Source organism: Cavia porcellus, unplaced genomic scaffold (assembly GCF_034190915.1).
Source record: "Cavia porcellus strain 051 isolate PalLab524CR breed Dunkin Hartley unplaced genomic scaffold, mCavPor4.1 scaffold_17, whole genome shotgun sequence".
Lineage (NCBI taxonomy): Eukaryota > Metazoa > Chordata > Mammalia > Rodentia > Caviidae > Cavia > Cavia porcellus.
The window spans coordinates 48,213,185-48,226,749 of NW_026947500.1; the positions used below are offsets into that span (position 1 = coordinate 48,213,185).

General features: G+C 59.0%; 1 protein-coding gene and 1 long non-coding RNA gene across 4 annotated transcripts; one reads left to right on the forward strand and one right to left on the reverse strand.

Annotated features, from left to right (window-relative positions):
- Positions 1 to 261: 261 nt before the first annotated feature.
- Ap1m1 (adaptor related protein complex 1 subunit mu 1) lies at positions 262 to 11,426 on the reverse strand. 3 transcript variants are annotated; one of them, XM_003464241.5, is made up of 11 exons: positions 11,239 to 11,426; positions 8,698 to 8,854; positions 8,064 to 8,131; positions 7,851 to 7,981; positions 7,341 to 7,488; positions 2,459 to 2,585; positions 2,235 to 2,377; positions 2,067 to 2,138; positions 1,825 to 1,983; positions 756 to 957; positions 262 to 635 (listed from the first exon to the last, which is right to left on the reverse strand). In XM_003464241.5, the coding sequence occupies exons 1-11, from the start codon at positions 11,278 to 11,280 to the stop codon at positions 613 to 615; spliced, it is 1,272 nt and encodes a 423-aa protein (XP_003464289.1). In that variant the 5' UTR covers positions 11,281 to 11,426; the 3' UTR covers positions 262 to 612. The 3 variants fall into 3 exon arrangements, with proteins under 3 accessions (XP_003464289.1, XP_013001946.1, XP_063084191.1); XM_013146492.3 differs by lacking the exon at positions 11,239 to 11,426 and adding an exon at positions 10,611 to 10,887; XM_063228121.1 differs by lacking the exon at positions 11,239 to 11,426 and adding an exon at positions 10,547 to 10,591.
- Positions 11,427 to 11,524: 98 nt separating this feature from the next.
- LOC106026350 (uncharacterized) lies at positions 11,525 to 13,306 on the forward strand. The gene is made up of 2 exons (XR_001199964.2): positions 11,525 to 12,363; positions 12,656 to 13,306. It is a non-coding gene; the product is annotated as an uncharacterized LOC106026350 (long non-coding RNA).
- Positions 13,307 to 13,565: the final 259 nt, after the last annotated feature.

The following is a 13,565-nucleotide window of genomic DNA, read 5'->3' on the forward strand; positions in this document are numbered from 1 at the left end:
CCTTCCTGTCCCTAAATCCTGAGACAGGTACAGGTGAGCTGCCTACTTGTCCAGGCTGGGCCCAACCCAAGAGCCTCTCGACTCAGCCTCCTGAGTGCGTGCTGGGGTCACTGAGGTCGCCTGGCGCAGGCTCTTGCTTGTTCCTGTGGGGGTGGGGGGGGGGCAGGGCCAGGGCGCCGCCTCAGTCCCCGGGGTGTCTGCGGGCTGCATGGGGTTCGCGTATCCCCGCCCCCCACAAAGGCAGGTGCAGTGCGGAGCGGATTTGTCCATGTCACGTGGATTTAATGTGGCTATCACTCGTGGGTGGGGTAGGGCGGGGCTCAGACCGAGGCTGTCCCTGTAGAGACCGTGCCTGCTGCAGGGGGCCGGGGGCGGGGTCCCGGTGGTCAGGGTGTGGGGTCCCTGGTGCGGTGCGGGGCGGCGGCTGCCAGAGTCTCAGGCCCTAGGTGCGGGCGCAGCAGAACGGTGGCACTGCCGGCGGATGGCCGTGTGGCCTTTGGCATCTGAGGCCATGGCACTGGGGCTGTGTCCCCTCTGGTCTGGGCGTCAGCAGAGGGCTGGAGGGGCCCAGGGCGGCGGCGGCGGCAGCAGCTGGATGCAGGCAGGGCTGCCTCACTGGGTCCGAAGCTGGTAGTCTGGGCACCAGGCAGAGCAGGTCAGGTCAGGGGGCCTCAGCCCTGGGCCCTTGAGCATGGGGGAGGGAGAGGGGAAGAAACGGGAGGGGTGAGGGTCCCTGAACCCAGCCTGGCCCTTACCTCCATTCTGCGTGATGTAGCGCACCCAGGGCAGCGCCTGGTAGCCGCTCTTCTCGATGATCTTCAGGTAGCGTACCTGGATGCCAGAGGTGGTGAAGTAGGGGATCTCGAATTTGACGCTGATGGGTGGCTTGCCCTCCTTGTCCTCCGCCTCCACGCTGGGCAGCCCGAAGTGAGCCCGCATCAGGTACTCCTTGCCGCCCTGCACACAAGGCTTGGTCAGCACCACCCCTGTGTCCCGCCCTGCAGGCCCCGGAGGGGCCAGGCATGTCCCCCCCAACCCAGCCAGGGAGCCCAGCCTGGGCCTCTTGGCCAGATCCTGACTCAGGGAAGGGGCTCAGTCCCTGTGCCACCAGAGAAAGAAGGGAGAAGAGCGCTGAGAAGGTCACTGTAGCCCCTCGCAGACTGAGACCCTGGGTGCTGGCCCCTACGCAAAAGCCCCATGTGACAAAGCCAGCCAGGATCTGGCCGTGGCCTGGGGAAAGCCAACTCCCCATGGGAACTCGGCTGCAGGCACCGCAAACCTGTACCACCAGAAATAAAGCTAGGAAGGCCAAGAAGGCAGCCAACGCACGGCCTGTGGTGAGCATCTGCCCATCAGGAGGGTGACACAGTTCCACACCCAGCTCTGACAGAAAAAGGTGGAAAACCTGGGTGTGGAGATGCGCACCCATTATCACAGATGTTTGGGAGGCTGAGGCAAGAGGCTCTGTCTTGAAAAATAAAAAGGCCCGGAGACTTAGCTCAGTGTGAGAACCTTGGGTTCCATCCCAGTTACCAAAACCAAATTACAAAAAGCAAGTAAGTAAGCAAAAGAAAATACACTAAAGGCCAGGTAAAGTGGCGCACACCTGTTAATCCAGCACTCAGGAGGCCAAGGCAGGACGGGTGCTGTGAGTTTGAGACCAGCCTGGGCTACAAACTGAGCTCAAGGCTAGGCTGAACTGCACAGCAAGACTCTGTCTCTAAAAGACTTAAAAAAAAGAAAGAAAGAAAGAAAGAAAGAAAGAAAGAAAAGAAAAGAAAAGAATGCAGGCCCAGTTGGACCCTGGGCCCCAGCAGGCCTCACCGGGAAGGACTTGATGGACCACACGATCTCGCTGTTCTCGGGCACCCACTTGACGCTGCCCACCGTGGTCTTGAACTTGGGCGAGTCGGCGTCGTTGGGCACCGGGATGTGGATCTCCACGTTGTTAGCGGTAGAGCGCCGCTTGAACTGGCTTTTGGCCTGCAAGGTGGAGCGGGGGCGGTGGGCGGAGCGACGGATGCCCCGCCCCCAGCCCGCTCCTCCCTAAGCCCCGCCCCGCCCACCTTGATCATGTACTCGATACGGCTATGTGAGTGTTTCTCGATCACCGACTCAATCCAGATCAGTGGCTTCACCTACGTGCACGCAGAGAGTGGGGGCTCAGCGGCTGCCACTCTGTCCGCCAACGCCCACGCCGCGCCCATCCCGCGGACCCTCGGCCTCACACTCACATGTGTGTTGAGACGGTAGGACATGAGCTCGAACTCGCCATCAGGAGGGATGAAGGAGATGGTGCGGTCGTTCTCAAAGCGCGACAGCCGCACGCACTGGTGGAACTTCACGTCCTCCAGCTCCACCGACTTGCTCTTGCCGCCTGGGGACAGGTGCGACGGGTGGCGCGGGGCGGGGAGGGGGCACCCTGGCCCCCCCCCCCCCCCGTGCCCACTGCACTCACGGCCTGTGTTGTCGAAGAGAACCTTGTCGTTGAGGCCTAGACGCAGCTCCGGCATGCCTGACAGGAAGACCCGCATCTTGATGGAGCCCACGATCTCACTGCGCAGCACGTTGCCATTGGCACTGACCTGGGCGGGGCGGGCAGTGGCCCTGCTCAGCTGCCTGGACCCCCATCCCCTCGTCTGGGGCTAGAGCCCAAGGTCTCTGCACCAAGCCATACCCTAGCGCTTTTTATTCTGTCCAGGCCAGGATGGAATTTGGGATCCTTCTGGCTCAGCTTCCCAGGGTGCTGGGACGCCTAGTGTGCCCTACCGCGCTGGGCTGGGCCATCCTGCCCCTGCCGTCCTCCTCGGAGCAGCCCCTTCCCCAGCTTCTACCTGCAGCTGCGTGGGTGTCTGGCTGAGGTCTTCAAGCTGCACCCTGCCAGTCCTCACAGTGGGGCAGATGCGTTTGCCCCCCCCCCGCCCCCCCCGACGTCACACTCCGGACCCCTGTTCACCAGCTGCTGGAATCTCAGGATCATCGCCAGGTGAACACGGACACCAGCCAGCCCAGTGGCTGCCAACACCAGGCAGACACAGTGGCCAGGTGCAGGACAGGACAAGAACATGGGGTCACTGTGTGGGGGCCAGGCAGATACTGCTAGGGGTCGTCACTGAGCCCACTGCCCATGCCCACGGAGGACAGTCAGCCATCCTGCAATGCACCCTGGAGCCGCCTTGCCAGTGCAGCGCACCAGGCCCAAGCCCTGAGCTTCCCAGTCAGGCAGGAAGCAGCCAGCAAGGTGCGGTGCTGGCAGAGCTCAAGCACCCACTGCATCCCCCATACACCCCCAGGTGGGGAGGACCCCCTTGTGTCTGGAAGGCTCAGGGGCCACATGAAGTCACTGCACATGTGCACAGCAACCAATTCCAAAGCATGCAGGACAGGACGGAGGCCATGGGCACAGACTGAGCAGCACCCTGCAACCACCAAAATAAACTCATGCTGGGCAGAGGGACTCCACAGCTGTGTGTTGACCACAGAGAAAGGGCTGGTGGCGACTGAGGGCTCTGCAGGGAGCCTCCAGTCTATGCCGGTCTGGCACATGTCTGGGGGTCTCAGCACTCTGAGAGGCTGAGGCAGGAGGATTCTGGGTGCAAGACCAGCCTGGGCAACTCAGCAACTCGGTGAGACCCAGTCTCAAAAAGTCAAAAAAGGCCAGTGATACAGCTCCCTGTGAAGGCCCTGTGTCCTGTCCCCAGGGCTGCATAAACAAGAAAAGATCTGCTCTGTCCAACAGGGAGGAAGTCGCTACAAAGTGAATACAGGCTTGGGGACCCGGAGATAGAGGACTCAAGGGAAGAGAGAAAGCATGAGACCAAGACCCTTGCGGCATGCAGCACCCAGCACCACCATGAGGCAGGCAGAGGCCAAGGTGGGGCGGGGCAAGGCACCAAAGTGCACCCTGGAAAGCCAGGGAGGCTGGAGACTGAGGGGAGAGCCAGGGTCGGGGCTGAGTGAGGCGGCCTGTGTCATAAGTGGTACCTGCTCTCCCATCAGGCTGGGGTCTTAGCCACTGAGAGGACTCACACGTGGGGTTGGAGGTGGGAGGCAGGGATGCAGGGGGTCCCCCGATGGGGACTCAGGACAGAGCCACCTCAGCCATGCATCCTAGGGCCTGGCTGCTGCCAAGTCCCTTCTCAGCCAGTGCTGGTCATGGACGCTGGCGGAAAGTCAGCAAAAAACCCACGACAGGACACGCTGTCCCTTCCTCCACTGTCCTGGGGGCTGAACTCGGGCCCTGCCCTAACACTGCCCAGGCTGCTGACACAGGTCGAGTTCAGTCACCAACACGCTCAGGCTGGGCTGTGATTGAGGCCCTGTCTGCCTGCCTCAGCCTCCTGGGTGCTGTGACGACACGAGCAGGTTCAGGGGAGACCTTGGGGTTCACAGGCCGCCTGGGAGCCTTGGTGCGGGCTGTGATCAGGGAGATCCCAGATGGCCGCTCTGGTCAGGGTCCGCTCAGGGCACTGCGTCTACTTTGTCTCCCAGCCAGAGCTGCAGGGATAGGGGACCTTCACCCCAGGGCGGCCATCAGGAGGGGTGGGAAGGAGGCTGCACTTAGCACCAGCCCTCACCCTCGTGTGTCCACATGCGCAGAACCAGCAGACACTTCTTTTTCCTTGGTGCCAGGAACTGACCTTAGGACACTGTGTCCGAGCTGTACCCTGGCCCTCGAGACAGTTCTTCGGTTCTTTGTGCCCTCACCTGGCTTTCAGCAGAGCGAGTGGGTGGAACTGGTGCCCATGGGAATTGCTAAAGCAGACACCCTGCCTGTGGCCTGGACAGCCTGCTATCACTGTTGGCTGAGGACTGAGTCTCAGGGTGGAGGAGGACCCCAAACCACAAGCTGCCTCCTTGAGCTCGATGTGTGTGATGTCTGCCTCCCCATCTGCGCACTGCAATGGCACCGCTGCCCCCTTTCTCGACAGTTACTAAAATCTGGTCTGGCCCTGGGTGGAGGCCCCGTTCAGCTGAGCCTTGTCCTTGCTGGATCAAGGCCCCTGGGTCCCTGGCATTTGCAGACATGTGTCTCATCCTTTACTCTCACTGAGGGTCCCCTGGGGTTCTCACTGGCGTCCCAGTGACTTTCCCTGGATGACAAATGGGGGCCCTCCATATCACAGCCAGGTCCATGAGGGTTTCCCATAACTTGGGGCCCGCAGCTCTCTGACAGCATCTCCAGGAGCATCTGGAGGTGTCTGAGCCAGAAAGGGGATCTGGCTACAGAAGGCAGATGCCAGGCCAGCAGTGCTCAGAACTGACTTCTGATCCCTGCCCGTGGCCTTGGCAGTGGGGCAGTGGGGAGGACAGGCTAGAGACAGCAGCAGGAGGCGATGAGCTCCAACAGCACCCAGGTAACCACGGGTGCCAAAAGCTGACCCTGCCAGGCATGGTGACGCATGCCTGGGAGGAGGCTGGCACAGGAGGGTTTCAAGTTCCAGCCCAGCAATTTATTGAGACCCTGTCTCAAGAAATATTAGCACAAGGGCTGGGGATGTAGCTCAGTGTAGAGCTGGGGCCACCTTATGGAGGCCCTGGGTCGGAGCCCAGTGCTGTGGAATGGTCAATCCACCGAAAGAAGATATGTCCCCAGTTCTGGTTAACTGCTTTCAGAAAGTAAGAGAAGGTACTCTTCCCAGCCCATTTCCCAGGATGCCAGCACCCATATGGCTTACTCAGGCACCTCACAAGACTCTGCCAAACCCCAGCAAATGATCCAACAGCATGCTCTGGACAGTAGCCACCAGGGCCGGGCACCTCAGAGTGCACACCCTGCCTTGGGTGGACCCCTGGGCCCGATGGAAAACACAACCTCAGCAGGAGGCAGGTTGAGGCCTTGCTAAGGGTATGGACCTCTGTACCCTAGGAGGTCACCAGCCAGAGAGTGGGGACACCTACTCACAGCATCAGCAGACCCCAGGCCCCATCTCGAACCTAACAGCACAGGTGCCCGGCAGAAACTGCGGCACATGCTCATAGACGCGCACATGCCTTCCAGTGTCAAGGACTCTGGGCGGCAAACCAATGCTCTGCTGGCTGTCACCTGAGTGGCTGCTGCCGCTCGGGCCAGTGGACCCCAGCATTCCCCGGGGGGTGAACTGCAGCACCTGGGAGGACTGCATGTGCTCTGCTTTCCCGACTCCTCACGTGGTCACTGGCCTCAAAGTGGCCTTTCCTGGGCTGGACACAAAATGTGCCACGCCACAGGGTGGGGTCTGATTTTCACAAAAGTGCAACTGGTGTTGGGGACAACTGCAAAAACCTATTTCATACCCAACCTGGCTTGTATAGACACCACGTGCTTTGTGTAAGTTTAGCTCAGCACTGGCACAGATCTGAGCACAGGTCCATAGAGCTTTCCAGATCTACAGGGGCCTGGTGGCTACCTCCTCCTGGTGCCAAACAGTGCAAGCAATCCCAAAAGCACTGACAGCTGGAGTCCACCAGCCCTAAAAATCTTTGCTCTACAAAAGATGCTGCTACCAGATATGGTGGTGGATGCCTGTAACTCTTGAACTTGGGAGGCTGAGGCAGGAGGACTTCAGGGAGTTCAAAGCCAGCCTGAACTGCCTAGTGACAGCCTGTCCCAAAACACAAAACAAAACACGATACAAAACACTTACTATGAATAAAAAAGCAGACTTGCAGATCACGTATCTGGTGAAGATTGCTGTCTGGAATATCTAAAGAGCTCTCAGGGCTCAGCAGTGAGAACACAAATGACCCAATTTAAAGACACCTGGAAGACACCTGAACTCTCAGAAGCTGGAAAGTGAGGAGACCCCGATATGGAAACTCAGGCACGGGTGCTACACACCGGGAGGCCCGGGAAATGGGACGGGGTGGGGTGGGGGGCTCAGGAACACTGGTGCCCAGGGTTCTCTGTTTCAAGATTGCTGCAGGCGCCAGGCACCACTCCTGGCACTCACATCTGTCCATGTCCAACCTGCAGCGAGCACTGCTGCTGGCCTGGCCTGCCTACCCGGAACTGCGCTGTCCTCTGGGGGTGGATGCTGAGCGCCACGGGGCTGGGTCACAGAATGCAGTGCACAGAACAAGGGACATGGCCCCTGTTAGGGCCTGTGTGGCAGGGGCAACCTAGGGCAAAGCTGTGCTGTCCAGGGTGCTGCTGGCCCAGGACCTCAAAGGCCAAACAGTGGGGATGAGGACAGATGGGTGGTGGCCAGGGCTGGTACAGCATAGAGTGGGACAAACAGACAACAAAGAGAAGCCCAAACACAGCCCAAGCAGTGCGACACTGAACCAGGCCTTGAGGCTGGCACTGCGCTCTGTGCCCTCCCCAGGGACTGCAGGGCGAGGCAGCAGTGGGCACCCACCAGGAGGTTGACGGATTCGATGACGTCCAGGAACACTTCATTCTTCCGGTACTTGATGCCCTCCGACCGCCAGGAAACTGCATTGGTGACAGTGGCTGGGGGCCTCGGGGCCCCTGTCTCCAGCTTGTGGCCCTCCTGTGTGATATACCTGGAGGCCTCTGCTCAGGTTAGGGGTATGGGCATGGCTCCCACCCCTGCAACCCCTTCTATGTCAGTAGGCCCCACCTTTGGAGGCCAGAGCCCCCAGACCTGAGACAACAGCCAGGGCCCTCATTTCTGGGATCCAAGAGACAGCACTGAGGGAGAACAGGAAGTGGGCAGGAGCAGGGTATGCTGGGGAACCCCTCCCATCACAGCTACCAGGGAGGCTGAGGCAGGAGGGTCTCAAGTTTGAAAGCAGCCTGGGCCCTCAGCCAGATCCTGTCCCAAGTTTAGTAAAGGGCTGGTGCTGGGTTGAGGGGGGGGGGTGGGCCCAGCAGTGAGAAGGGAAAGGGAACCCGGGCCACTCACTCCTGCAGGATCTTGCTGTCCGTGGTCTGCGGGTAGCCGAAGTCCATGAGCTCGTCCAGCAGCTCGTAGATGATGACGAAGTTGTCGCGGATACTCTCCTCCTCCAGCTCCTTGAAGTACTCAGAGAACACCTGAGGGTGGCCTGTGTGAGTCACTCCCCGGGTGCCCCTTGGGCCAGATGGGTGGGGCCGCAGCTGCCCACAGGCACCTCACCTGTACCACCTTGTAGAGGAAGGAGAACACCAGCGACACGCATGCATTCTTCTTGGACGTGGCAACCACTGCACAGGTGCGTTAAGGAGAGACCATCCCTGATCCTGGCTGGGCCAGTGCTGCCCTGCTCCCTTCCCTGGCCCTGGCAGGCACTGGGAAAACATGGCCCTGCTGCCCCACGGGGACAGCCAGAGTGGCCCCTTCCACTGCAGAAAGCAGCACAGGAACCCAGCACTGGTTCCCAGCAGGTTACTGACACAGCCAGGCCGAGTCTGCCCAAGCTTGTGCCCCGTGGACCGCTGCAGCAGGATCTCTCAGGACAGGAGTCTGTCAGCCAATGGAACTAGGGACTGGGTGTCACCACAGAGGCCCCAGGGCTCTGACCACACACACTGGCTGGCTCTTCCACACCTGGGCATCCAGGCCCTACAGGGCAGTTACGGGGCACCTGGGTGCCAGCCGTGTCACTGTGGTGCTGCCCTCACCCCGCCTTCCATAGAGCAGCCTGGGCACCGGCCACCCCGTGGGTCTCAGGCTGCCCCATCACTGTCTCCTCAGACCCTGTGGCCCAGCTGGGCCCTTGTCTCCTCCCTGTGGTGGCCCCTGCACCCCAGGATGGGCCCTTGAGGGATACAGTAGAGGTTGTTGTGCTTGATCCACATGAACCGCACACCACCATGGGCCAGGATGGGTGACAGCACGCCCTCCTCCTCCTTCTCCATCAGGATGGGCATGAAATGCTCCACCTCTGACATGTCCACGTCCCCACGGTAGTTCCGGCAGATGAGCACCTGTGGGCAGGTGGGAGGTGTTGGCAGCCTGCTCCCTCCTCCCTGCTTGGCTGGGTCTCCCCTGCTCTCTGGGGCTGCAGGGCAGCTCTAGAAGGGAGGCAGTGCATGCCTGCCAGCTCTCCTGGTTGCCAACTGCAGGAACCTGACCGCATGCCATGGCACAGGGACATGGGATCGTTCATAGCCGCATTACTCTTTCACTTGCTCATGGGCACTGGCCCTGGAGCTGGGTGTGGGGGCAGTGGCTCGAGGCTATACCCCAGCTCTTGTTTATTTTGGGAAGGTTCTGGCTAAGTTGCCCAGGTATGGGCAGCCTCCTACCTCAGCCTCCCACAGTGCCACAGGCTGGCCTGAACTTTAAACAGGCCTGGAGGGATGTGGTGGGGCTGGGGGGAGACCTAGGCGGGGCCAGCAGGTGGGACAGAAGCAGGGACCCAGCTCTGGGAAGTAGGGACCCGGCTGTCCCCAACTGTTCCCTTCTTTCTGCCCAGAGGCATAAGCCCCAGGAGGGGGTGTGGACACCCCTGGGAGGTGCCTCCTTCCCTCAGCCACCCTGGGCTGTGCAGTCTGGATGTTCCCCACACCCTGGCCCAGAACATTTTCAACTCGCTTGGTGGCCCGACACCTTCCTGCCCACTGGGATGCCTTGTCCCCACTGTACTGTCACCTGTCACCTTCTCAAACCTGCTTGGCCATCGCGCTTTACCAGGGAGCTTTTCGAAACCTCACCTGTGAGGCAGAGCAACTACTTGCTTGGGGCCTTGGCTGCCAGGGCCATGTGCCTGGCCAAGTGCTCAGTGACATCCCATGCTGTGTCTGTCCCCCAGGAGCTAGACAGGCTCTTGGTACTGTGGCCAGGGTGCACCCTGTCTCAGGGCAGGGAGAGCAGGCCCTGCTAGCAGGTGCACCCAGATGCACAGACACAGTGGCCACCAAGCCCTGCAGGAAAGGCTCGATCAAGGGAAGGGAGGCCAAGATGGGGGGGGGGCAGTGGCCAGGCCAGAGCAGAAGCCCTAGACCCCTCCAGGACAGGAGTCTCCCAGGTCCTGAGGCCTGCACAGGGATACAGCAGTGTGCTACCCAGACCCCTCCAGGACTCCCGAGGAGATATGAATGCAGGGCTTATCTGGCATGGCCAGACCAGTTCTGGTTCCCACAGGGGAGGAAAGACAGTCTCTCAGTGTCCACTAGGGATGGCCTTGGGGGAAGGCAGCTGCCCAGTTCTCAAGGCCTGGACAATTCTTCCTTTAAGGTTTTCTGGTAGGCATGGAGGTTATCCCAGCACTTTTGAGGTTGAGGCAGGAGGACTGCTGAGTTTGAGGTCTGTCTGGTTTACATAGGAGTTCAAGGCCTGCCTGAACTATACACTAAGACCCTGCCTCAAAGAAGAAAAAAGGAAAAAAAGGTTTCGAGTTGTGAGTTGTGCATGGTGGTGCATGCCTGTCATCCCAGTACTCTGGGAAGCTGAGGCAGGAGGGTCACAAGTTCCAGCTCAACCTGGGCAATTAGAGACTTAGCCAGACCCTGTCTCAAATAAAAAATACAAAGGGCTGGGGCTGGAGCTCAGTCCCTAGGGCTGGAAAAAGTTTCTGGGCTGTGGTGGAGCTCGGAGATAGCACACCTGCTTGGCCAGCATGAGATTGTGGGCTAAAGCTCAGGACCAGAAGGAAAACAGCTTGCTCCCTTAAATACCCCGGGCTCCGCGGGTGACACCGGGACCATCTGTCCTTCCTCTAGGAGCGCAGGCCGCTCATACCAGGTCCTCGGGAAAGCACCGCGGCAGCAAACATCTGCTTGTTAAGTCTCCAGTCTGCATCCCGGGGGGACCGACAACACGGGGCAGACGTTCTGCAAATCCCAGCTTCATGCATGGGCGACCCAGGCTGGATTCCTACACCCGCCACTTCTCGCCGCAGCGGTGAGACTTCAGCAGGCTTGGTCGTCGCCGTGCCTCAGTTTCCCCTCGCGCAGCCCACCTCTCCAGCCCGGCGTTTGGAGAAAGGTCGGGAAGCCGCCTCGGGAGACGGCGGAAGGCAGATGGAACAGGCAGCGAGCAGGGCGCCCGCTTGCAGCGCCTGACCGACTGGCCTAGGGACCAAGGGTCGCGCGGGCCCAGGCACGAGAGGGGCGGGGAAGCTGTCGCCGGTTACCTGGCAACAACGAGGTGGTAGCCCCCACGTTACCTAGCAACAAGAAGGGGCTTCAACGCCCAGACCGCAGCCTGCTACCTAGCAACGGAGGAGGCCCTGGGTGAGGCTTCTCCGCCTCCGCGCCTCACGCCAGGGTGGGGCCCCTGGATCGGCTACCTAGCAACAGGGTGTGTCCCATTCAAGCAAGGCCCCAGAAGGTTGCCTGGCAACGGGAAGTGTGGGAATCCCGAGTACCTTGCCCTTCAAGTCCAGCACGTAGACGGCGCTGGCGGACATGGCGACTGCGGAAGGCGCCGGCGGCGCCGAGGGTGGCGGCAACGACTCTCCGCGACCGGCGCTGAGTGAGGCCGGCTCACCCCGAGACACTTCCCTCCACTTCCGGTTCGGCAGCCGCGTGCGGACCGTTATGTCCGGTCCTGGAGGAGCGGCGCGCAGTGCGCAGGCGCCAGGTGAATTTTGCACAGGCGCAATCCCTATTATGTGGCCATATTTTTCGCCCCCTCGAGTACCCCGGAAGCGAGGCGTAGGGAGCTGGGTGGAGCAGGGCGAAGTCTAGAAAGGAAGGAAGGTGGGGCCGCGGGGCAGAAGCCGTGCTCAGCAGCAGTCCCTGTCGGGACTTGTCAGTGCAGCCTGTGCCAGGGAACTGGCTGGGTCCGGGCCGGAATGCGCTTGGGGCTGGTGGGCAGCGAGCCCGGGGGTTGCAGCATGCTGGCCGAGGGAAGTGCCGCGAGAGAGCCGGGGGTGCACCTCGCGGCTCCGGCGGCTGTCCCCCAGGTCGTCAGCGCCCCACTTCCTGCTTTGTTCAACTAAAACGGAGGGAGCGGCCCTCCAGTCCCCCCCCCCCCCCGCAACCTGTTTCCATGGATTAGTGCAAGAGCAAAGAAAGCTCAAGTCCGATTTCACCGGCGGCCAGGGAGCCAAGTGCTGGGATGACGGCAAGGGCCCCAGTCTGTTCCGCACCGAGGACCTACTTGATGGAAGAGTTTTGAAAAAGACTGGCGGTAGCAGGTGGTTTCAGGATGATGCAAGTGCGTTACACTTACTGAGTGCTTTAATTTCTATTATTATTACATTGTAATATATAATGAGGTAATTACACAGCTCACCACAGTGCAGTCACTGGGAGCCTTGAGCCTGCTTTCCTACCGCTAGACCGTCCCATCTGCAGTGACACCGAAGTGTGTTGAGTATGTCCAGCCCACACTGTAATCTCATTTTGGTTGCGGTCACTGCAGAAAACACTGCTTTCCAAAGACAGGACTTTGGAAGAGGAAGTGGGCTGTCCAGTGCTTTTGTGGAAATCTGGATAATCTGTCCTGACATTAATCCAGAACATACGGTGATGTGAAGTTGTCTCAGGTATGTTCCTAAGGCCACTGACATTTGCGGTCTCACAGTTAGTCCACCTAGTTTATTCACAAATAGGTCACAAGTTCATTCCTGCCTATACTGGGGGTCTTTCGAAACATGCCAAAAATGTCACTGTTCACTCATTGGCCCCATAATTCCCGGTTGGCTTTGAATGCAGCTGCTTAACCTGCTAAATTGAGAACAATCACCTCTGAGGTGACTGAATTCATTGCAAAGGTTGACTGCATCACACGAGTAAGGTTTTTTTTTTTTTTTTTTTTTTTTTTTTTTTTTTTTTTAGATCTTTTTATGTCTTTGAACTCAAGCTGCTCCTCTGCCTCAGCCTCCCAAGTGCCAGGATTACAGATGTGTGCCACCACTCTGGACAGAAATTTGAAGATCCATTGTGTGTCACTGAAATGTGCTGATGGTGGGGTCTTCCTGAAGGAAATCTCCAGAATGGCTCTCTGTGCTCATCACTCTGGCTAGGGCCCTCCCTTAGAAAGCTTTCTCCCCTTTGTGTACAACAGATGGCCCCTGTGCTCTGCCTGTATCCTGTTTGCAGGGAAGCTACCACATTAATAGGACCCTTGCTGTTTTCTTCTTTTGGTACTGGGGATCAAACTCATGACCTTGTGCTTGCCAGGCAAGTACTTGTGCCATTAAGCTAAATCCCCAGCTCTTGGTGCTTTCTTTTAAACGAAGCTCTCTTTTTGCTGTAGCCTTAGTCTTCTGCTGTGTCATCCCTGGGTCTTTGCCCTTTTCCAAGTAGCTCTGCTGTGAGGTCCGTGTTTTACTCACTGTGGCTATGGTTAGCTGGTAGACTTCCTAGAACTGTGATGGAGGGCAGAGCACAATTGGGAAAGTGATAGATGCAAGTGCTCAATTAAATAATGGGTGGCCCCTGTGCAGATTAAAAGAAATGTTGGGATAAAATACATTTGGAAGAAAAGTGTTGGCTTATGATTTAGAGCTGTCAACAGATGCAGCTTGACTGTCACTTGCCACTCATCAATGGGGTTTAGAGCTTTCTGTAAGCAGATCTGTCTTGGTTGGTGTGCAGTCACAGCACTCTGCTAATGTTCTGCATTTGCAGCCATTTTCCAGTGCTAACATCACCACCTCAGCCCCACCTCAGATCCTTAGGCATCAGATTCTCAGAGGGTCCTGCAACCCAGAACCCTCTCATGTATGGTTCACAGCAGGGGCCT

Coding starts and splice junctions, on each gene's coding strand:
- Ap1m1 (XM_013146492.3), bottom strand. CDS start 10,721: ATGAAGCTGGGATTTGCAGAACGTCTGCCCCGTGTTGTCGGTCCCCCC. Junction 7,489..7,850: donor GACAGCAAGATCCTGCAGGA/GTGAGTGGCCCG, acceptor AGAGGCCTCCAG/GTATATCACACAGGAGGGCC. Junction 958..1,824: donor GGTCCATCAAGTCCTTCCCG/GTGAGGCCTGCT, acceptor CCTTGTGTGCAG/GGCGGCAAGGAGTACCTGAT.